Source organism: Manduca sexta, chromosome 4 (genome assembly GCF_014839805.1).
Source record: "Manduca sexta isolate Smith_Timp_Sample1 chromosome 4, JHU_Msex_v1.0, whole genome shotgun sequence".
Classification (NCBI taxonomy): Eukaryota; Metazoa; Arthropoda; class Insecta; order Lepidoptera; family Sphingidae; genus Manduca; species Manduca sexta.
This window is the reverse complement of record NC_051118.1, coordinates 6,601,879-6,623,897: the sequence shown is the minus strand read 5'-3', so window position 1 is coordinate 6,623,897 and position 22,019 is coordinate 6,601,879. Positions and strand designations below refer to the sequence as shown.

Sequence of the window (22,019 nt, the reverse complement as noted above, 5' to 3'; positions counted from 1 at the left end):
CCGCTAGTTCTATAATGTCCATTTGCAGAAGTTAGTTTACTGTGACTGTTTACATGGCAAAAGTCGCATACGGAAGATAATTTCTACCAGTTTCCTTACCTACTTATCAATTAATCCTGCTAATAGCTTATAAAACAAGTTTAATGCTGGCAACTTTATTGCTAAATTAGACAGGATGGCGGATAATTTAAAACAAAAGAGTAGTTCGACAACGTCATTTGATAAATCATTTTATTTTTGTGGAATTTATACAAAAATATTATGTTTGTGATAAATTAGTGCTTAGTTCTATTATTTATATAACGTTTTTTAATTTTAGCGTTTACTACAATTATAACAATAGAAATGTATAGTATCTTATATTATGTTTTATTTTAATTATGACTCGTAGTCCTGACATATTATTTACGACTGAGTACATAAAGAATGTTCTATATTTTGCTACCGTGAGACAAGGAAAGGTCCTCAAAGACACGATCGATACGCATTATTTTTGTATAGATAACGAACTAGTATACGAAAATTACTATTCAGATTTTGGACCATTGAACTTAGGATGCGTCTACAAGTATTGTAAAATATTGAATGAGAAACTGAAACTATATTTGAATAAGCAAACTATTGTTCATTACACATCCATCGATCCAAAGAAAAAGGCGAACGCGGCGTACCTAATAGGATGTTACGGAGTTTTGTGTTTGAGTTTATCTCCAAAAGACGCTCTGAAACCCCTTTTAGTCCACGGGCAAACTTACAGGTGAGACTTTAACTTTAGTGACTACCTACAATCTTGAATACAATTTTTATCAATTATTCTAGAATTTTGTTGTTAAGTACTTACCTTTTCGAATTATAATTCTCATAATTATTTATTTTCATTTTGTTGTAGACCATTCCAAGACGCAACGCAAGGTGACTCCGCGTATACGATATCTCTGTTAGATTGTCTTCAAGGAATAAAGAAAGCTCACGATCTGGGCTTCTTTAATTTGCAAGATTATAATTACGAAGAATACGATAGATTGGATAAAATTCAGGGTGGTGATTTAAATTGGATTGTACCAGGTAGTTGAGCTATTATCTAAATAGTACATTGAATACCCCCTTTTCTACATTTCGGACTTAATTTTGTCTAATACTGAGCTGAAACATAAATCTTACATCGACACGGGGCTGGAAATAAAACATTAGCATTGAAAATACCATTCGAAGTTATGTAATTTAATTGTAACTTGATTTTCTCATAAATCTAATGGTTGCAGGCAAATTCCTAGCTTTCATTGGACCCGTTGACTACAGCGTTTCACTGTACCATCCGCCAGAGATGTATATCGATTATTTCTTAGAAAATAACGTCAAGATAGTGATACGGCTGAATAAAAGGCTATACGATGGCAATGTGTAAGTCTAATAAAGTTTCAGATTTCCATGTTTTTAGGAATTTAGATTTTTCATAGTGACTTTTGAGATGGTAGTAATGTACCAAACATAATATTATTAACGCGGCTAATATTTAATATATTTAACCGATTGAATAAGCAGTAGCGTTGCATATAAAAAATGTATAGTAAATAATAACCATAGTAATCTCGTTAAATGCTGCAACTTGTTTATCTAGTGTACTGTTTTATCTAGCTGTTCTGCTAGGAAAAAGTTTTGATAAATTATATAATTGAAATGTAGGCTTGAAATTCGTTTGAATATTCTTCATATCTTTTTCTTTATCATTTTCAGTTTTAGCAATGTGGGCATAATTCACTACGATTTATTCTTCCCGGACGGATCGTGTCCACCGCGGCATATTTTGTTCAAATTCCTCCAAATCAGCGAAGACGCTGACGGCGCCATCGCAGTGCATTGCAAGGTTACGAATCTATCCTATAGCATTTGAAATCCCAAAATTTAGTATTATTATTAATATCTGTAATATTTGGACTAAATAGTATACATAATTTAAATGTTTATGGACAATGGTCATTACTGAACATAAAGAATAGTACATTTGCTAAAAGTAAACAAGACTTCAAATTAATTTAGGAATTAATAGCACAACATTCCTAAGTCACAATACTACACAGTCCTCAAACTATATATTTTTAATCACAATAATAACACGATATTTACTATTTTACACATAGTTTGTATTCATTCCATAGGAAATCTCGCAACATTAGTTATCTTTTTTTAAATTAAACGCGCTTTAAATTAATGAGGCTCTCGTTCAGGCAGGTTTAGGTCGCACTGGCTCGCTAATCGGATGTTTCCTGATGAAGCACTATCGCATGACTTCACACGAAGCCATCAGCTGGATGAGGATATGCAGACCTGGCTCTGTCATAGGCCACCAGCAAGTGAGCGATAATATGGCATTATTTTATTAATTATACAATATCATTATTGTTCTTTTTTAAATAAAAATAAATAATATTGGCAATAGTTGATATGGCAATATTAATCTTCGTTCTCCAAAATATAGCTAGTACGTTATTACGAAGAAGTTCTTGGTAGAAATCTTATTTGTAGAATTCATTAAAATTAGTTATTTATTGCAGGGATGGTTGGAGCAGTTAGAGCCGTGGTTAATCAAACAAGGGAATCTTTATAGGTAAACAGGTGATGATTTTATTAATATTGTAGATATTATGCACTCAACTTTATTATTATTTTAAGTCACAACTCAGTCTTTTTCTTGTTTTTGTGTTGGTAACATTCCAAATGTTTGGCAAACTTTAATGTTTTTGCACAGTGCCATCTATTATTAAGAACAAATAGCTTTTTTTAAGTGTTACCAATTACACAAATATACATGAATATTACTTGAAACAGGAAAAGATTATTCCAAGACACGGAGAAAATGCCAATTCATGAATTTGGAATTTATTCCATTGCTGAAAAAACTTTAAAGCAACGTCCAATCGTCTTTCACAAGTCACCTTCGCCCCCGCCGCCGATGCAAAGGACGAATAAACCGGAAATGACGCCTATTATAAGACCTCAAGCGTCTAAAATCAGAGAAGGTAGTTATACTTATGGCTAATGGTATTTAAACAACACTATTATTCGTTGCAAACCATTTATAAATAAGTGTACTACTATGCCAATAATTACGTTTTACCTAGCTTTAGACTAGTTATTCCAATATAAAAGATTTATTAAAATAACTATAATGATGAATTACTACTCATTTAAAAAATAATAATTTAAATAACGTTTTGTATTCGATAACGGTTCTTTTGTATTTAAAGTAACACTGCTTCCGTTAGTTTTTGTTGCAGAAATTGCGCAACGCACTGACCACTACAGATGATTGTAACACCACAACGAAAATACAGTGTTATTTTAAATTACGAAAGAAAACAATAATCTAATGTTGCACCTAACTAGAAATATGTCTTCCGTGTAGAAAAAGATTTTGAAGATGAAGAGATATTTCTCACCGCATGTGATTTGACCGTCAAGCCTGCTACACCGATGACTCAAGTGAAAGGTTGCATTATAAAGAGCAATTCGATTTTTGAAGATGACGAAATAGTTGATTATATGACTGAAGAAAAGGAGGAATCTACGTGGAGAAAGTATTTATGCTGCAAGCCTTGTATCGGGATTTGTAATGATGTTCTCTGGATATTGGCAGTGCGTTGCGCAAAGTTTGCTCCTAGCAACTGTAATGCGAGTAGATTATGCAGCTTCTTAGATATGGTTTGTATATAGTTCTAATTACTTTACGGTAAATAGTACAGTAGTCAGCGCTAAATAAAATTACAGATCAGTATAATATACTAAATAATTCTATACTTTGCCAGCTACATCTATATCAAATTTTGAATCTGACTTGGTGATACTCTTTGTATATGAAATATTTACTGCGGAGTTAAGTTCAGCTGCCTTGCACAAATATACTATATATATTTGTTGTGATTCAGAAAATACCTTCTATAATTAATATTCATAAGTAGCAGCAAATTAATGATATACTAATTACTTATTGTTGAGGCAGCTCCTAGTAAGGCGCCCAACAAGGTGCCGAGCGACTGGCACGTGAGGTCGTCGAGGTATAGCGCGCAAAAAATTACAAACAAAGGGTAAATATGGTTACATTTAGTAGAATTGAGTTCATGATCAATTAAATATTTTTCGTTTGACGGAAGAGAATGAAGCTTAATTTGTATCGTTATAGATATAAGATACGTATGAAATCTCTAATCCATAAGTCTGGTCCGAATGACTGTTTAAAACTTAGTAAAATTTAAATAATTTCTAATTTATCATTGTGTCAATAGAGACCAAAATGAAACTAGCGATAACCTATCGCGGCGTAGCAGCGCGGCAGGCGACCCAAGACTCGCAAGGCCCAAGTCTCGCACTTCTACTGGAAGATCTAAGCCAACAAAGACTACCTCGAAAGTAAGTTTAAATAAACTATTCATTAAAATAACTTGGTATTACAACTTATTATGATCTAAAAGTAATCTTAGGAATAGTACTAGGTGAGCCCTTTGTGAAAGCCATAGCATTACAATTTAAGAGAGATACTATATAAAAACTTAAGCTTCAATATAAAGTATAAAGTATTTTTAAAGTATGTTTAGATATGGAATAAACTGTTCCTTTTTTTCCAGGATTTAAACATGAACAATTATGGACAATATCATCACGCCCCAACATTCCGAACAAGCCAAGCGCCAGTCATGAAAAATGTCAACGATGCCAGGGTAAGTTATTGTTATTTAGTATATTTCTGCAATATAACATTGCACTGTCAACCTCATTTATGGCCAATATTGGACTGATATCCTACCTTTTTAGTCTCATATCACTTTTTATTGCAGGACTTCTTGATGCGCAGCAGTGTGTTCAGTAGCGAGCGAGAGAGGCAGCTGAACGCATCTCTGAGAGTTGTACCGCAGCACACAATTCATATTCCAAATCAAATAACTTACAATCCTGCTGATACGTCGCGAATAAATTCAACCGCCTATAATGGTAAACCTTACACTTTCCTAAAGTTTTATTGGATAAATTTTATATAAATTTGCATGCTGTGGTCTCTTATAATTGAAGAGGTACGTTGCATTGCTAATTGTAAAAATGCCGTGTATCCTTCGTTGGAGTTCCTTAAATAAATAAATAAATAAAGAATAGTTAACAAATCGTTCACAATTATATTGTCAAGCTTTAATTGCGTCTATAAGTTTTATACAAGATTTGTTCATTTAAGTATTAATTGATGATAATATATCAATTTTAGCTGCCAGGGCTCCAATGAACCAACAGCGGCGGCGCCTAGGACGCAGTCCCAGCCCTTCACCAGTTCGCGGGTCTATTGAGCAGACGCGAGCCACAAATACTCCGACCACGGCTGAGAAGTTCCTCGTGAAAGATGCTTCTAAATGCGCGATAAGAGAAGCTTTGTCGAGGCTCAAACGTATGTTGATTTGTTTTCTGCACGTTATAACTAGTTCTGTAGAATTTAGAGGACTGAAAACCAATAGCAATAGATTTTTTTTACTAATATTAACTTATATACTTTGCACATAATATTACATAACAATAATATCAGTAATCAGACTAAAAAAGCTTAAATTGAAATGCTCATCTTTAAATAAAGTGTTTTATATAGATTTTTCACCTTTTTGGTTTTCTTCGTCAAAAGTTATTGTCTTCATAAATGCTGGCAACATAAATAAATTCACAAATGGAACTGTCAGCTGACAATGACATGCGCTTGTCAATAGTTACTTGTTAAAATTATAACCTAGATTTTACTGTGAATAATGTGATGCAACCGCATAATTCGTTAAAAACAATGTTTTCGTACGATAAATAACTCACATAACTCGAACAATTCGTGCTAACGCCACCTAAGATGGGTGCTTTAGTGACAAAAGCTCTAAGGCCGATCCGAAGTTTCAACATTGAAAACCGGGCTCATCGCGTGATATCTAAAGAGAAGCCTACGCCGGCGCCTCTATACAAACACAACATCGAGGACTTGAAACGAACATTGGAGTTGGAACCCGATATAGACGAAAAGTTGGACAAAAAAGACCCTGGACTCGACGCGAGACTGAAAGATGTTTATGTAACATCACACGGCCGCCCCGAGGATGATGTTACGCGAGAGCTGCGCGCGCAGCAGGAGAGCAAGCGCGGGCTGCCCCAAGACAGGTCAATGGTGGAAGAATTTGAATACGGCTTCAAAGAACCAGAGAAGGTCCGGTACGGGCGGACGACGCTGCGTAACGCGATAGAGTTCATTAGCGCTCACCAAACTAACCCTAAAGAAGTGACTGCGGCCAAAATAGCAACGGAATACAAGTTAGACGAGAAGGATGTGGAGACTATACTGAAATATTTCAAAACATTTGAAATTTATATACCAGAAACTAAGAAGAGTCCTGCTGTGTTTGCGGGACCAGCTAATACTAGGAAGCAGCTAGAGCAACACGACAGGAAACAAATAAAACATAAAGAACTTGAAAAGGATATAGATCCATATAGTAGCAAAAGGGGGGAATAATAGTCACTATGTTAATAGTAAACAAATTTGGTTTTCTTTACCCTTATTTGTGGGGACTTCTAATGATAGGAAATGTCAAAGTGCAATAAAAAATCTAGATAATTTACAATAATGTTGCATCGCTTTGGATGTGTGAAACAGGGGTCCCCTAAAAGGGAAAGTAAATAGAAAACTAAAATTAGTGGTGTTTATTTTATGAAAAAATTTAAGTTATACTCAATATAGTTTCTATTTGTTAACTCTGAATATTCCAATGTATGATACCAACAGATATTGCAGTCATTTTACTAATTTTCAATTTGTAAGCATTGCACAAAATTTCCTGAATCTAATGAAATTATCAATTTGTTCTTCATATAAACTATTTTCATACAAGTTAGTACAGATCCTATTAACAAAGTGCATATTTTTATAATAAAAACTTAACTATAATTACAGTCAGAAGGCACATGTAATTTTATTACAAAAGGGATACAATCATACTAAAGGGAAAATTTTAACAAATAGTCTGCAAGTTGCTTAGGGTTTATTTTATTTTGGCATAATATTTATGCCAAGTCATTGTTCAAATGAAATATCTGTATAGTTAATTTATAACTGTTGAACAATGTGTGGCTGGTTTCGGCCGCTGCTATCTGCTGATAGTGCTATTATATTTATAAAGCTGCAAAGCTTAAGTGATTTAGATGTAGTATAAAAATAAAGAATGTTTTGTTTTCTATTGATGTATTATTTTATTTTTAAAGTTGTCATGAAGGTTCTTTTATTCCAGGAAGAAAATAGTAAAAAAAAATATTTATATCTCTCAAAAATCTAAAAAGGGAGATATCTGCTTAGCTATGAAATATATTTCTGGATTTTATAATTTAGGGTCTCCATCTTCATGATGATGCTGGACGAACAGCACTGAACTTGCATGTGTTTTCTTGGATAAATTGACACAACACCTACAAACACACACACGCATATTTAAAGACATCCTTAATGCTATCTCCATTGTGACTAGTGGCAGCCCCGCGCGACGGATCCATTGGCGCAGCGTCAGTGGGTGCCGCGTCATTAGGAGCTCGTCGTGATGCGCCGCTGCCGAAGCGAGCGCCCAGCGTGCGCTCTGACGAACGGCCTCTCGCCACACAGGGAGACATGTTGAATAGCATCAAGGTATACTACCGAATCTATACTAATATTTTAAAGTCGAAGAGTTTGTGTGAATGCGCTAATCTCAGGAACTACTGAACCGATTTATATTTTTCATGAATAGGAAGCTACGTTGATCCCGAGTTGCTATAGACTAGTTTTTATCCTGGAAAACTTTTCACGCGGGCGGAGCCGCAGACAAAACTTAGTCTGTCAGTTTAGCTGTGTTAAAATTGCGCAGGCGCGGCGTTGTAAATTTTTTTACCTTGTACTCCTTTATTTTGGTCCCTAACACTTATGTTTTAAATTTAAGGTTATAGCTTAAGGTCCATTTTTCATACATTTTGTTTCACCTTTAATCTGGGTAACTAAACAAGTATTGGCAAGTAAAGAATTTAAATTCACGTCTAGTTAGTGATTAGTTCTCGCAGTTGAAGAAAAATGTAAAAATAATTAATAATCATGGATATTTCTGCCTTTAAAATTTCGTCATATTAAATTTTAAAGGCCGAAATATCCATGATTATTAATTATTTTACGTTTTTCTTTCTACTGCGAGAATTAATCACTAACTAGACGTGAATTTAAATTCTTTACTTGCCAATACTTGTTTAGTTACCCAGATTAAAGCCGAAACAAAATGTATGAAAATGGACCTTGAGGTATCGCCTTAAGAAGATTGTTTTCTAACACTTCATTGGGGCAGACCGACATCCGAGGACGGTATAGTTACCAGTTAGCTTCCTAGCTTGCCAGTTGCGTCATCTCAAATTTGATTTATTTTATATAAAATTTCCTCCCCTAACCCCACTCTTACTATCCGGTTTGTCCTGAGAATCGAATGCTGGTCCTACTTAGTCCTACGTGGTCCTAGTAACTAGGCTGCAACTAAAACCAAGGCGACAAAATTCTGTACAACTATTAAATGTTTCAGTTCCAAAGAAGATTGCGCGAAACTCTGTACCCTGATAAATCTAACATGTTCCAAGATAAGAACAGGTAAATATGAATTAATGTCTGTTTGTAAAAGGGTTGAGGCTATCGATAAAGAAATCTTGTAGAAACACTTGCCCTCTTTATACAGATAAAATATGCAAAGAAAATAATGATAGTTTGATGAAAATATAGAACACATTTCCAAAAATGTTTTTAATAATTGCCAATTTTTCGATAGTTGTATTTTGGTATATAGTAGTAGAGCATCAGGGATTTTGAACTCAGTTTTATCGACATAGGCAATGTAATTTGTTGGTTTATCTTGCACAGTGCAACGCCGAGTAGCTTAAGAAACACTGCAATATCGATCACTCCCAACAAGATGACTGGCCACAGCCACGAAATTGGGTACGGATTTTAATTTTCTACCACTAGTAGTAACTGGAATAATTAGGTAGCTCTAATGACTATAAGGATGCGTCCAAATATCACTGGCTCATTATTACAAGGTTTTATATGACATATGCGCACGCGCACCACTCGTGTGCACTAATTGCAAATGTTCGAATTCTATACAACACGGCTTGTATAAGGCGCGTGATATTACTCAATTAATTTCGCTTAATATACTCCTTGTCTTAAAGCTAGTTTCATTCATGATAAAATCGTTTGCGGCGAGCAGATTTATACGCGCACAGCAACCGAACCCCGCACAAACACGCACAATCATTAATTAAGTTTGGGCCAACCTTAATACTTAGGTTGTTTAAAAAATTATTTCTATTAGTCACTAAAGATAATTTACGAATTACTCGAGAATTAATTCGCAAATTTCTAACGATAAGAATTCTTGTTATATCAAACGTAGAGTTGTATATTATATCATACTCCTATTTATATAAGGTCGATTTCAATAAACGATTCAAACCTCGGATCAATGCCAAAAATAAACCAATCAAAATAAGGCATCTATAAACACGTCACACAAGCTTTATTCTGATTGGTCGATTTACGCGATCGATCCGAAATTAGCGATTGGGATTAATGTAATCGGCAGATAGTAAAATAATTTTCTATTTATATCTTCAGAAGTCCCAGGGAAAGACCACCGATACCAAAGGCGTTTTTTAACTCAAGCCGTCCATTATCGCCCAAAGGTAGAAGGTTAACGCAAAACACAAGCTTTTATTAGCTGTTTTATTAAATTTTGTCTTGTGAAATAAAAGTATTGTTCATTTATAAAATGTTTTATTTACATAACATATTTACAATACCTAATGTATTTAGGCAATAGTTGTAACAGAACGCAAATCTGTATAGCCGGTTCGAAGTTACTCTAGCAACTTTAGAATGTCCCAAAAATTACTCGTAAGTCGATGTTTTTTATGTTAGTTGATCGAGAGACCAATGCGTCAGTCACGTGTCCAACCAATCCTAATGAAGCGACACAGAGTCATGTCGTGTTTTTTGCCAAATTCCAAGCAATCTGCTCATTTACAGCCATTTTTAATAAACGAACCCAATCTCAATCTTCAATCTGATTCCGAATGAACCAATGACAATAACTAATTTGTAAGCATGTCAATAAAAACTGTTTTCTGATTGGTCCATTTTTAAGATAGAAAAAAGCGATTGGGATCGTTTTTTGAAAATGGCGGTAATACGGTTAAGAATGTCACATCCCTTAAGGATATTAGGAAGCGGAACCAGTGAACTCATTTTCTTCCCATTCATGTGATAACATGCGACGATATGAACATATTGAGTTTGATATTCGTGGCAAACTTCAGATCGTTGTAGGTTGTCTTTCTATGTATACATTTGCAGGACATTGAGAGCTATTAGTTTATATATTTTTGAGTGCATTCAATAAGTTCAGTAATGAATTTGCAACTATTTGTTTGACGCCTTGTCCTTAAAATACTTTTAAAAATATAATGCATACCAACATGGGAACATAAACCAAATTCATCAATCAACTTGGCTGGATAGTCAAGATATTAACTTTATGTTGTAAATAACGTCCCGTATTTTAATTGACAGTAGCAGGCAGTTATTTTCGTCAAAATAATATTTTTGTTTTGACAATTATGACTTACTTTAGCTCTTTAATAGTTCGTGTAAAACCTGATTATAAGTCATTAACAGCCGTTTTCAATAAACTATCTCAAACTTAATCTTTGATCCGATGCCGAAAATAAATCAATCCAAATAAGTCATTTGTAAGCATGCCAAAAACTTTCACTGGAAATTTTCGCGATGGATCGAAAAAGCGATTGAGATCGATTATCGAAAACAGCAGATAATATGTTTATTTGGTGTATTCATTTTGTTATTCTCTTGTCTACGGTAGGCCAGGGTCGGGTGGGGGCGGCGCCATGCAGTTCCCGTCCGGGTATCGCTTCTTGAACGCCGCTATAAGATCCGGGTCCACTAGCCTCACTCCGTCCACTTGGTTGCCCAGGGTTATCCTGAAACATGCAATTGTCTTGACTCTGAATGCGACAAACTCAAAAACTACCCAAAGGGTATCGATCAGATTTGGTATGGACATAGGTTTTTTTACGGGATTTATGTTAGTCTTGAGTTTCCGAATTTTGCGGAGTATAGAGGCCTATATTTCTCCGTTGTCAACACCGGGTGGCACCTGCTAATGAGGTACTGGAACCTACCAGCTCAATGACAACGGGGACCCATGTGTGAAGGGAGGGGGTGGAAGTGGGAAAAGAAGGGCGATGGTGACGAAAAGGAGGGAGGGAGCTATAAAGATAGCGTGAGACTCTGGAAAGGTCATAGGGTTTCTATCCCGGGAAAATACATAACGGAACTTTATCCCGGAAAACTCTTTCGCGCTGGCGAAGTCGCGAGCAAAAGCTAGCAATATATACATAGATCTTCATTTAGGAGTTTCCCTAAGTGCAGATCTATGGTGAGAGTAGACCAATCAAAACATTGATATTTGTAAACTTGTTATCACTTTATTCTGATTGGTCAATATTTACTATTGATCGAGAGTGATTGGAATCATTTAAAGGTTGATTTAAAAATATATCAAACACTAGCTGACCCGGCAGACTTCATACTACCTCATGGATAAATAAAAGACCTAATCTTTTGTATAAAATGATTTTAAAACAAACAAATCGAATCCGTATTTAATAAAAAAGCATTTATTGAATAAATAAATAATAATAAATATAGCCTATCTCCTACATTGTCACTCACTAAAGAACGCAATTCTGACATAGCAATACGACTATTTTCTTGATCTGTCTGTCTCTGGTCATCAGTGCGGTTAGCACGTGAGGTAGCTCTTCGCACATTTGATTGACTACGACGACCTAAGTCAGGTCGTCTTCTCCTCGGCATCGTAAATTGTAATTAATCAAAGTGAGAAAATTTCCCGCTCATTTAGCAGTAAAGTGTCACTATCACAAAAAGAGCACATTACTTGGAATGTCACTATCACAAAGGATCACCAAAGTAAAGAAAGTTCTCGCGCACGTAACCACAAAGATAGATATAATATCGTAATAATACTTTTTCCGTGCTCTGAAATGCGACAGGATGGATTGACATATTAGTTGGTTGTCAAATTTAATGTCAAATATTATGATTGCGTTCAGAAATTTAACTTAAGATTTATAATTTAATTTGTGACAAAACTTAAGATTTATCTTTCGATTTCTATATAGTCTTATTAAAAAAATAATCGGACAGATTAACAACTGAAGTTAGCTAAAATTGAGTTTCTCGAAGCCGACCACTGTTTATGTACTATGTATTTTGAGACTATGCAATTTTGTCGCGTTCGCGATTCACTTTCACTTTTGTTGAGTTTCAGAACGCGATATTAGATCCTCTAACGCGCACGCGAATTTGAACTTTATGCAGCGGTAATAAATTACAAATTGACTCTCCATTTTATTTAGAAAACGTTTGTATGGGAAATAGAAAAATGCTGTTTTGAGGATTTTCCCGGCAATTATTCGAATTTTTCTCACCTTTTAAATCTTCCCTAGACCTCCACGAATAATTCAAGACCAAGATAAGATAAATCCGTTCAGCCGTTCTCGAGTTTTAGCGAGACTAACGAACAGCAATTGATTTTTATATATATAGATATCATTTTGGATAGTTTTGCGTTTGAAATGAATAGATCTTGATTAATATCTCCAGATCGATTTGGAAATAGCTATCTTAATTCCTTAATTTTAATAGTCTGGTTCAATGCATGCCAGCAAAATGTATTATCGATATAATATAAAATAGGGACTGATATTTTGAATTCTATTATCTATTGTTTTATTATAAAAAAGAAATTACTTACCAGTTAGGCTGAACGTTGTGTGGTCTACCGAATAATTCAATTTTTCTTGTTCCTGGACTAAGCCGTTCTAAAAAAAATAAAAAAAAAATCCTGAGATTAGTAGGATGCAGACACATATCAGTTTAACTTCTTGCTTCTATATTTGTGGCCTGATGTTACTTCTAGCAAAATACAAATAAGGAAATAGACTTTCTCGCCCTCACACCCACCACTACAACTCTTGTTAGCCAGGACAGTGAAGCTTGCCGAATCTCAGGTCACTAATTTGTCTTTATATAATTTAAGGATATTGATATTGGCCCTTTTAGCATCAAACCACAGGTATAAATCTGTCTTCGTCTAATTTAAGGATATTGATATTGGCCCTTTTAGCATCAAACCACATACATAAATCTGTCATCTGATTTAAGTTTATTGATATTGGCCCTTTTAGCATCAAACCACAGACATAAACCTATCATCATCTAATTTAAGGATATTGATATTGGCTCTTTTAGCATCAAACCACAGACATAAACCTGTCATCATCTAATTTAAGGATATTGATATTGGCCCTTTTAGCATCAAACCACAGACATAAACCTGTCATCATCTAATTTAAGGATATTGATATTGGCCCTTTTAGCATCAAACCACAGACAAACAAATCTTCATAATTGCCCCTGTAACCAAGTGGGTATGCGGTATTTTTCTTACCAATAATCCCGTATATCTCGTCCGGCTTGTGCGAGGTGGCGCGAACTTCTGCCACGATCACATCGCAGTCCAGGCCTCGGTTCAGGTTCTCCGGATTTCCTTTCATACCTACCTGTAATGATATAATACCCAGTCCTATATTATGTTGTTACACCCATGGTCATTTTTTTTTTATTGCTTTTAATGACGAGACGAACTTGCCGATCGCCTGATGGTAAGCGATTCATCCGCTTATAAACAGTAGAAACACCATTCAACACCTTGAATTACAAAGTATTGTTTGGTATTCCACTGCGCTCGCCATCCTGAGACATGAGATGTAAAGTCTAATTATGTCCAGTAGTTATACTGGCTACAATGTCCTTTAAACCGGAACACAACAGTGACTACTGCTTGGCGGCAGAAATAGACATAGCGGTGTTACCTACCCAGGCGGACTCTCACATATGACCAGTAAAATTCGCTGATAATAGCGCCTACTCGAATGCGGAAGGTTCGACGATGGAACGTTCTCGAAAGATCAATTTACTAAAGAGTTCCCGACCATTCGACTATGGCTATGCGCTATATAACATCACGCTATGAGCAATAGGAGCGATGATGATGCTCATTAATGAAAAATGTTGCAAAAACAGGGAAAATGTATTCTTTTTTAGTTTACAGGCAGCCCTCGTACTTATGGCATGTTAGGTTCTCGAAATACGCGACGTAAATCGAAACGACGTAAGTCGAGGACATATTTTCTCATATGTTAACATGGGTTAGGACTAGGTTCCACAAGGACTCAAAATAAAAATGAAACTGCATTTTCAAAAGCAAGTTCTTTAAATAATTATGTACTTATGAAATCAGTAGTCACTTTTGGTATATATGTGTAACTTTAATAAGCGACAAATGAATTCTCCTATGCCGAAAATAAAAAAAAACGGATTCTTGAGGAATAGTGTCATAATATTGTTCGACGTGACTCGATCGATACGACGTAAGTCGAGGACTGCCTGTATTATACAATAGACCTACCAGACAATGTTCCTTGCCGTGGTTGAGCCAGTGTCCGGTGCGTCCGGTGCGTATGATCCGCTGCAGCTGGTTGGTCTTCACCCAGATCAGCTCGTCCACGCGCTCGTAACCCCACAGCTTCAGGCATTCGCGACCCAACTCCATCGCTCTGAAAGTTCAATTTACCTAGACACAATATTCTCTGTCAAACTGCTTCGCAACGGCCAACTTCAATAAACGATTCCAATCGCTTTTTAACGATGGTCAAAATGGACCAATCAGATTAAACTATTTTTAACATGCTTACAAATGGCTTATTTTAACCGACTTCAAAAAAAGGATGAGGATCTCAATTCAACGGTTTTTTATGTTTGTTACCTCAGAACGTTTGATTGGGTGAGCCGATTTTAATGATTATTTTTGATTGGTTTGTTCTCGGGATCGGTTAGAAGGTTATGATAGGCATCGTTTATTGTAAGCGGTCGTAAGTTTATAAACAAATATCGATAAATTCAACATATTGATGAAGTAAGTGCACGCTAATTAGAGATATCTAATAAAACTAATTATATTGTCTATCACAAACCATAGACAAGATGTCTTATTACAATTGTTACCGCTCAGAAAAAACAAAAAAAATATACGACGACATATGCGATTGATAAGTCTATCGCGTAGATACGTCATTCCCATATATTTTATTGTTTTCTATTAGCGTTAATGATTGTAGAGGCGTTTATCTCGACCGTGATTGGTCAATACAATAATGGCTTTGTTTTTTTGCATTGCGATAGAATGGCTAGACGAGCATGCCACTCGTCTTGGGCAATACGACCGCCCATAAACATAAGCAACATCATACAGAACTTTTTTTTTTTAGTAAAATGTCCTATAATCTCGTAAAATAAAAAGGGGCCGTCATGACGTATTGTTTTGATTTTTTTTACCTTCATGATTTTTTTAAATATTTTTTTTTCACGTAAATAAACATTAACATAAGAACTTGATAACGTGAGCCAGGAAAATTTCGACGTGGCATACCTGCCGGTGACCCAGAGGAATATGAGTCCGCTGTCCTGCAGCTGCGGCACGCCGAGGCAGCGCATCTCGTCGTCCGACATGGTGCCGTACGGTAGCTCCATGTGGATGTCCCAGGGAGGGTCCGCCATTATCACCGCGAATTTACCTAATACCCATAATACAAACTTTACTTTGTTTTTATATCGACGGTTGAAAGGCTAATTTACTTAAGCGACAATTAATTTCTAACTAGGTTAAAAAAAACATAGAAAAAAGTGCTGATTTTAAATATCTATGACACTTAGTGATAGTGATGTGCCAACTCGGGATAAACACAACTCGAGCTACCTCGAGTTGAAATTCACGTAACTCGAGTTGAACTCGAGTTAAGTAACTCGATGATTTGTTTTGGGTTATTTTTACAAATGTAATGATTCGCCAATAAAAAAGGAATTTATTTATTTATTCATCATGTATTTATGTTTTATGTATTTAAGATTAAATCTTCGTAACATAAATAAAGTAAGTATTTAAACTCGAGTTAAAGAGAATTCAACTCGAGTTGACTCGATCTAAGCCCCACTCGAGTTAACTCGAGTTAGTAACTCGAGTTGACACGTGTATACTTAGTGACGCAAAACATGTCGCCCGTCGATATATATTTTTTTATATGTGTACGGCAAAGTGACCCCAATGTACGTGGTAAGTGGAGTGGAGTCCAATAGAACGTGGACTGACGAGAGATGATTACCCATTGGCAGTTGTAACAATTATGCCGGCATGGTATATATACACAGGCTCATCCCGGAACGCGACACACTTACGTGAATCACTGTGGCAGGTTTTGATACCATAAGTACCATAGCAGGGGTTTCAGGACCACAAGTACATTATAAGCACTTCTGTATTTATTTGTTGAATTAGGTATTAGTATATGGCCCCTTCTCCCCGAATCTTAATTAGAAAAAATATTATGTTATAAAACACCCTGTATACCACTGTACTTATAGCAAAGTGGATCTACACAGCCGTTAAATAAGTGTTAACATACTGTGATGTTATTTACATGTTTGTTTTGACTTAATCTGGCAATTTTTTTATGTGTGTCCGCTTTACTATCGTTGGCTAAACTGCCCTACCCGAGACAGGAAAACAAATAATGATATCATACGACTCTTACCCAGAAACGTCATGTCGAGATATCTGAGATCACACTGTATCCATTGCGGTGGTGTGAGTGTAAGAACGCCATCGGGCTTGGGCACCACACTCGATGAACCTGTCAATAACAATTTATTTTGCAATTGTTTTGTTTTTATACTTATTGGGTCAAACTTTTTTTTACTTAAAAAAACCTTTTGATCCCTTTCTAATATAGTATTGGAGGCTTCAACTTTTATACATGTGAAAAGGGCTTGATTTTGGACTACCCATCTCCTTAACCTATTGGAAGTTGGAAATATCTTGAATAGCAGACTTACCATTTTGCACCGCGGCTTTTGGTGAGGATTCTGGCATTTTGCTAGCGCTTGCGTTTGGATCTGTGTTGTCCACTTCGTAATGAACATATCTGTATAAACAAAATAATCACATTCTTAGTTTTAACCAAGATACAAGCTTTTTCGACATAAGGTCAGCAAGTTGAAGTACCAGAATACAGTTTATGCTGCAAACTTTTAATGGCATGATAATTTGCCTGGAATAAAGATCCTTTCACAATTTCCATGTTTAAAACACTTAATTTCTAGTTTGTTCTGTGTGATAAATATTATTTAAATATATTCAGAAATGTATGTTAAAAACTAAGAAATATCAACAAATCTTAAATTGGCCAGGCCATGTTTCACCTCAAGAAATCAAGAAATAACCATAGATGGTCCATCAACATCATTAGCCAGTGGAGTAAAATGGAGGAGCCTATTACTCGAAACAGGCGAAATAAAATTAGCAGTAATATCCACTCACTTGCAACTGTCCATATGAAAACAAGTGTTGAGGAATGAACAGTCTCCTAAGGACTCGTCGGTGTGACTCTGTATGATCTTCTTGAAGTGCAGCTTCTTGCAGGCGTAGACGGCGGCGCGTGCGTCCTGCGCGTGCGCATCGTGTTTGTGCAGGTTGAAGGCGCGCACGCACTCGGCGCGCGTGCCGTGCGGACAGAACTCCATCACCTGCGCGCCTGCGGAACAATTATAATATACACACAAACACATCACGCCTATATTCCTGAAGGAGTAGACAGAGGTGCAACCGGGGCACCCAATTTTCACCAATGTTTCACGTGACATGATGTGATAGTGGGCGACCCTATCACCATATTGGGCACAAATTCTGGACTGACACTGAGCAAAAATACCCAACTTTGCTCGACCTGTGATTCGATCATCGAACCTCAGAGCGGTGTCGTACCGCGCACACAATACAGCTACGCCACCAAATAAGTCAATAAAGAAGTATTATTATGTTATAAGCAATACCACATCAAGCATTTTATCACTGGAGGCCTCGTAACTGTTTCATTTTGACTTTTTAGAATGTATTAATAACCGCTCAGTATCTCGCCCCTCCCTCACGAAGGATAGACGGTAGTAATAAGACACTTTCTTCGGGAAACCAAAAAAAAAAATCTACTTTGGATTCTATGTTTATGCCAGAGTGCATGGGAGTACAATTTTATTGATACTTACCTCCTTGACTCTTGAATTTGTCAGCCAAAGATCGTTCCTTTGCCGTTGGTTTACTTAAAAGGTCCATGATTTCTTCCCCTACTCGCTTTACTGCTTTCTCTCGGCTAGACGGCATAGCTAGTAGAGACTGTTGGCAAAAAACATAGTTGTTCATAATTTAAAAAATTAGGTAGTTGACTATCTTAATGTAGAAATGAGTGGAAATTATAAATTTTATAAATATATCCATATTCCATACAACATTCTCAGAGTATTTGTTCCATACATTCAAAAGTCAATAAATTGGCTGAGATTTTTTTTCTTGGACTACCTTATGATTGGTTATCAGACCATAAACAAATTTGTAGTAAGTTTAACTGCTATTAAGAAATATCAATAGTGAATGCTTACCATTAAATCAGTGTCATTTTTTGCAGCCTTTTTCTCTTCCGTTGAAGTTTTTGCCACTTTTGCATTAGTGCTGTCGACTTTTGGTGTTTCTCCTGTTCATTGAAATTATTATAAAAACAAGTTTATTATATTCAATTCCATTAGCAAGTTACTTTAAATTAAAACATCACATTGAAAAACAAAAAAAGAAATAAAAAAAACATTTTTTCTTATTTACTAACATATTACTTAGTTTAATGGAACTGTGCAGATATATTATTTATTTTTGTCATATGTTCTACAGTTATCTTTGCTTCAAACAAAGATATTTTTATTACATTTACATACAATCTGTCAATATTACCTTTCCTCTTATTGTTATTGTTGGAAGACTGCTCCTCCATGAGTGCTGCCAGCACTGCAGCAAGTCTCACAGACTCAGCACTCACCACTTCAACATTTGCGTCTGTTGTACTCTCTGTTCGTTCTCTAATCCTGTTGAAATATATTGAATGCAATTTATTCAAATCCATTTAAAAATTTGTCAATATTACAAGTATTATAAATATTTACGGAACCTATTATTTTATTATGTTGTTAAAAAATAAGTCCCTTATTCATAGACATTATTTATCTAAGGACGGAGCATTGCTGTGATAACAAGTCTGTTTCTCAGTGCTGACGGTATGGCAGCCTTCGCAGTGCGTAGAAACAGGGTCGTTGTTATTGGCTAATATTGAGATACAACTTGAACCTAGTTGACTGTCAGATAAACAAAGCTGCAATGTTCCGTCTTTAGATAAATAATGTTTATGAAAAAGGGGGTAAGTCTTTACTAATAATATAATAATCATGAATCCATACATGATCAGCTTCTGTGTAGCAAACTTCTGGAGCAGGTTAGCAACAATCTCCGCATCCACGTCACCTAGGCCTGGCAGTAAAGCGCTGGCCGTCGCAGGTAGTTGCAGCTGCATGTCTGACAGCACTTGGAGAAGCCGTACTTCTAACGATGCAGGTGGTACTATCGGCTTGGATTTCTCATGTGTTGGTCCTAAATTAAGATATGGTAATTTAAGTAAGGCTATAAAGATGGATGTAATAGCGCAATAGAGCTTAGAAATTTCACAAAGTGGAAAGATGTTAAAAGAAATGTGAAAGTTCTGTAATAGAAATGAGCAGGATGCCTGTTAAGAGAATTAAGACCAAAATGGAGGAAAAAGGTAACTGAGCGGGCTACTCCAGATACTGCATAGCGGAAAAGAGGTAGGCAACTCAGAGGGTGGTCTGACAATCTTAAGAAGGTTGCTGGACCATTGTGGACAATAATGGCAAGGTACGGGAAAAATGGCGAATACTGGAGGCCTTCCATCTTATAGGACAAGCTTTATAGAGAACAGCTGCGAAATACAGCTGAATTTTAAAGTAAAAAAAAAAACTACTTTTGAATTTGATCCAATTTCAGTTTATTGAGACATAGAAGGAACTTATAAAATATTTGTTATAGCTTTGATATTCATACAATTTGGAGGATTTGAATATTAGAAGCAATGATGTTTACATAGCTACAATTAAGGTTGCCAACCATACTTTATAATAAAATATTGTATGTTATTTAGGGTTATTATAGTCTATACTTTATGAGAACAGTAAAGTATGCAAAAATACATCATTTTGCATAATTTGATTCCTCTGGGATGGTTGGTAAGAATTTATGTTTAAAACAGCAGTAAATAATGATACAAATATGGCACCAAGTATTTAATAAGTCTGGTAATATGTTATGTTGAAATCTGATAATTTTATTAGTTAAAAGTTGCCAAAGGCAGGTAATAGAAAATGTTTTTATGTTAAATGATAAAATAGAATTAATTTACACTTTATTACGACACCACATGTTTTTTTTTCTATCTTTAAGTTTATCAATGTACTTTACTTTTCCAAATACAAAGTTGGCAAACCTAGCTTAAATTATACATAAGTTTAGTTCTTACTAATAATTATTCAATCAATTACTATCCCTATCTGTATCTAAAATACTCTTAAATATTAACTCACATATTAAATGTGACTTGAGTTTTGTGTTATGATTCTTGACACATCAAAACTAAAAAAAAATAACAAAAATATTATGTATTTACCATCATTTTTTACTGATGCTGGGCTCGGTGCCCCACCAGGAGATCCTTCAGATTTCTCTCCGCTACTTAAACTTGCATTTAATATGTGTTGCCGCTCTTTTTTCCGCTTTTCAAGCTTCTCGCGAAAGCTTTTCCTTTTACTCTTGACCGCTTGGATTTCTTCCCACGCGTCGGACATTATTTATGTTTTTCACATGGGTTTACGACAAGTTATGTGTAGTCACTTTATGAGTGTAACTAAGTGTACTTTACTAGATTTTATTTTATGATAACGTTAATTGTTAACTTATAAATAGCTGACGAAAATAAAAGCCATCGTATTTTGGCAGTAACCAGAGACCAATAAACTAGAGAGACGGTTAACTTCATACATTGATTTTAACACGATAAGGAAACCCACACTAGCATGCGTTCCATGTCTATATTATGTTATACAATTAATTCATGAATAGTTGGAACTCTCTTTCTTTCCCGTGTGAAAAACCTGTGACCCTTATTATTCTCACTTGCACGCAGGTTATGTTGAAAATTAAATATGGCCGTAGTACTAGAGACGTAGCCGTATTGAAAATCGATATTTTTCCGAATATACCGATTTTTAAATAATTAGGGATGTGCTTAGGCTGGTTTCATACTAATACAAAAAAATCGGTTATCGGTTTTCTACAGTGAGTACACGGCGTAAATGTAGTGTCACGTGTTGACCCATTTAAAATATTGACAAATAAAATAAAACAACTTTTCTTATCTAAATATAAAGATTTATTAGTAATGTTTTCATTACTTTTCACGCCCAATTTACCATAATTTACCGATAGCCAGCGAAAATATTTTTTTACTTAAAATTGCAGTCCGTATAATTGCATTTTCTGTTCAATAAAATAAAATATAGGTAAACAAAGTTATTGCTGTACTTATGATACGTTTAAAACAAATCAAATAAATTAATGAACAAACAACTAAGGCACTACAGACGCTAAAATTTAAAAAATAATTGATATATAAAGGATAAAAAAACGAAAGAAGTCAGCTCGAGCCGACAGGACAAAAGGTATATTATATAATCTTAATAAAATAAAAGGAATGCATCACGATCTCCGCCGTCGAAGAATACAATATAGGCCCCTACCTAGCTAACCCACCAGCCTTTCACTAGCTACCTAAGAGATGACTACCCGAAGAAG

The 22,019-nt window shown here is 35.4% G+C and overlaps 3 protein-coding genes across 3 annotated transcripts; 2 read left to right on the top strand and 1 right to left on the bottom strand.

Annotated features, from left to right (window-relative positions):
• The first annotated feature begins 171 nt into the window (after window positions 1–171).
• LOC115451125 (tyrosine-protein phosphatase CDC14 homolog) lies at window positions 172–9,832 on the top strand. Its single transcript, XM_037440380.1, has 16 exons — window positions 172–757; window positions 890–1,065; window positions 1,263–1,401; window positions 1,735–1,864; window positions 2,226–2,351; window positions 2,553–2,605; window positions 2,827–3,017; window positions 3,998–4,082; window positions 4,281–4,404; window positions 4,620–4,712; window positions 4,830–4,983; window positions 5,249–5,425; window positions 7,527–7,681; window positions 8,592–8,656; window positions 8,924–9,001; window positions 9,683–9,832. Exons 1-16 carry the CDS (start codon window positions 381–383, stop codon window positions 9,783–9,785), a joined length of 2,226 nt encoding a protein of 741 aa, XP_037296277.1. The 5' UTR covers window positions 172–380; the 3' UTR covers window positions 9,786–9,832.
• LOC115451126 (protein NDUFAF4 homolog) lies at window positions 5,698–7,245 on the top strand. The gene has a single exon (XM_030179340.2). The coding sequence runs from the start codon at window positions 5,867–5,869 to the stop codon at window positions 6,518–6,520; it is 654 nt and encodes a 217-aa protein (XP_030035200.1). The 5' UTR covers window positions 5,698–5,866; the 3' UTR covers window positions 6,521–7,245.
• LOC115451127 (N6-adenosine-methyltransferase catalytic subunit) lies at window positions 9,825–21,371 on the bottom strand. Its single transcript, XM_037440383.1, has 13 exons — window positions 20,836–21,371; window positions 19,559–19,748; window positions 19,059–19,189; window positions 18,716–18,807; window positions 18,326–18,452; window positions 17,604–17,817; window positions 17,120–17,208; window positions 16,819–16,917; window positions 15,660–15,804; window positions 14,640–14,787; window positions 13,620–13,731; window positions 12,924–12,990; window positions 9,825–11,064 (listed from the first exon to the last, which is right to left on the bottom strand). The coding sequence occupies exons 1-13, from the start codon at window positions 21,011–21,013 to the stop codon at window positions 10,938–10,940; spliced, it is 1,719 nt and encodes a 572-aa protein (XP_037296280.1). The 5' UTR covers window positions 21,014–21,371; the 3' UTR covers window positions 9,825–10,937.
• Between the last annotated feature and the right edge of the window lie 648 nt (window positions 21,372–22,019).

What these genes read in the sequence shown, in the direction of transcription:
- LOC115451125 (XM_037440380.1), top strand. Translation starts at nt 381, where the DNA reads ATGACTCGTAGTCCTGACATATTATTTACGACTGAGTACATAAAGAAT. An exon ending in CTGTCATAGGCCACCAGCAA is followed by an intron (nt 2,352 to 2,552) that starts GTGAGCGATAAT and finishes TATTTATTGCAG; the next exon opens with GGATGGTTGGAGCAGTTAGA. An exon ending in ACATGTTGAATAGCATCAAG is followed by an intron (nt 7,682 to 8,591) that starts GTATACTACCGA and finishes TAAATGTTTCAG; the next exon opens with TTCCAAAGAAGATTGCGCGA.
- LOC115451126 (XM_030179340.2), top strand. Translation starts at nt 5,867, where the DNA reads ATGGGTGCTTTAGTGACAAAAGCTCTAAGGCCGATCCGAAGTTTCAAC.
- LOC115451127 (XM_037440383.1), bottom strand. Translation starts at nt 21,013, where the DNA reads ATGTCCGACGCGTGGGAAGAAATCCAAGCGGTCAAGAGTAAAAGGAAA. An exon ending in TTTCATATGGACAGTTGCAA is followed by an intron (nt 17,209 to 17,603) that starts GTGAGTGGATAT and finishes TTGTTTATACAG; the next exon opens with ATATGTTCATTACGAAGTGG. An exon ending in ACGGCAAGGAACATTGTCTG is followed by an intron (nt 13,732 to 14,639) that starts GTAGGTCTATTG and finishes ATATCATTACAG; the next exon opens with GTAGGTATGAAAGGAAATCC.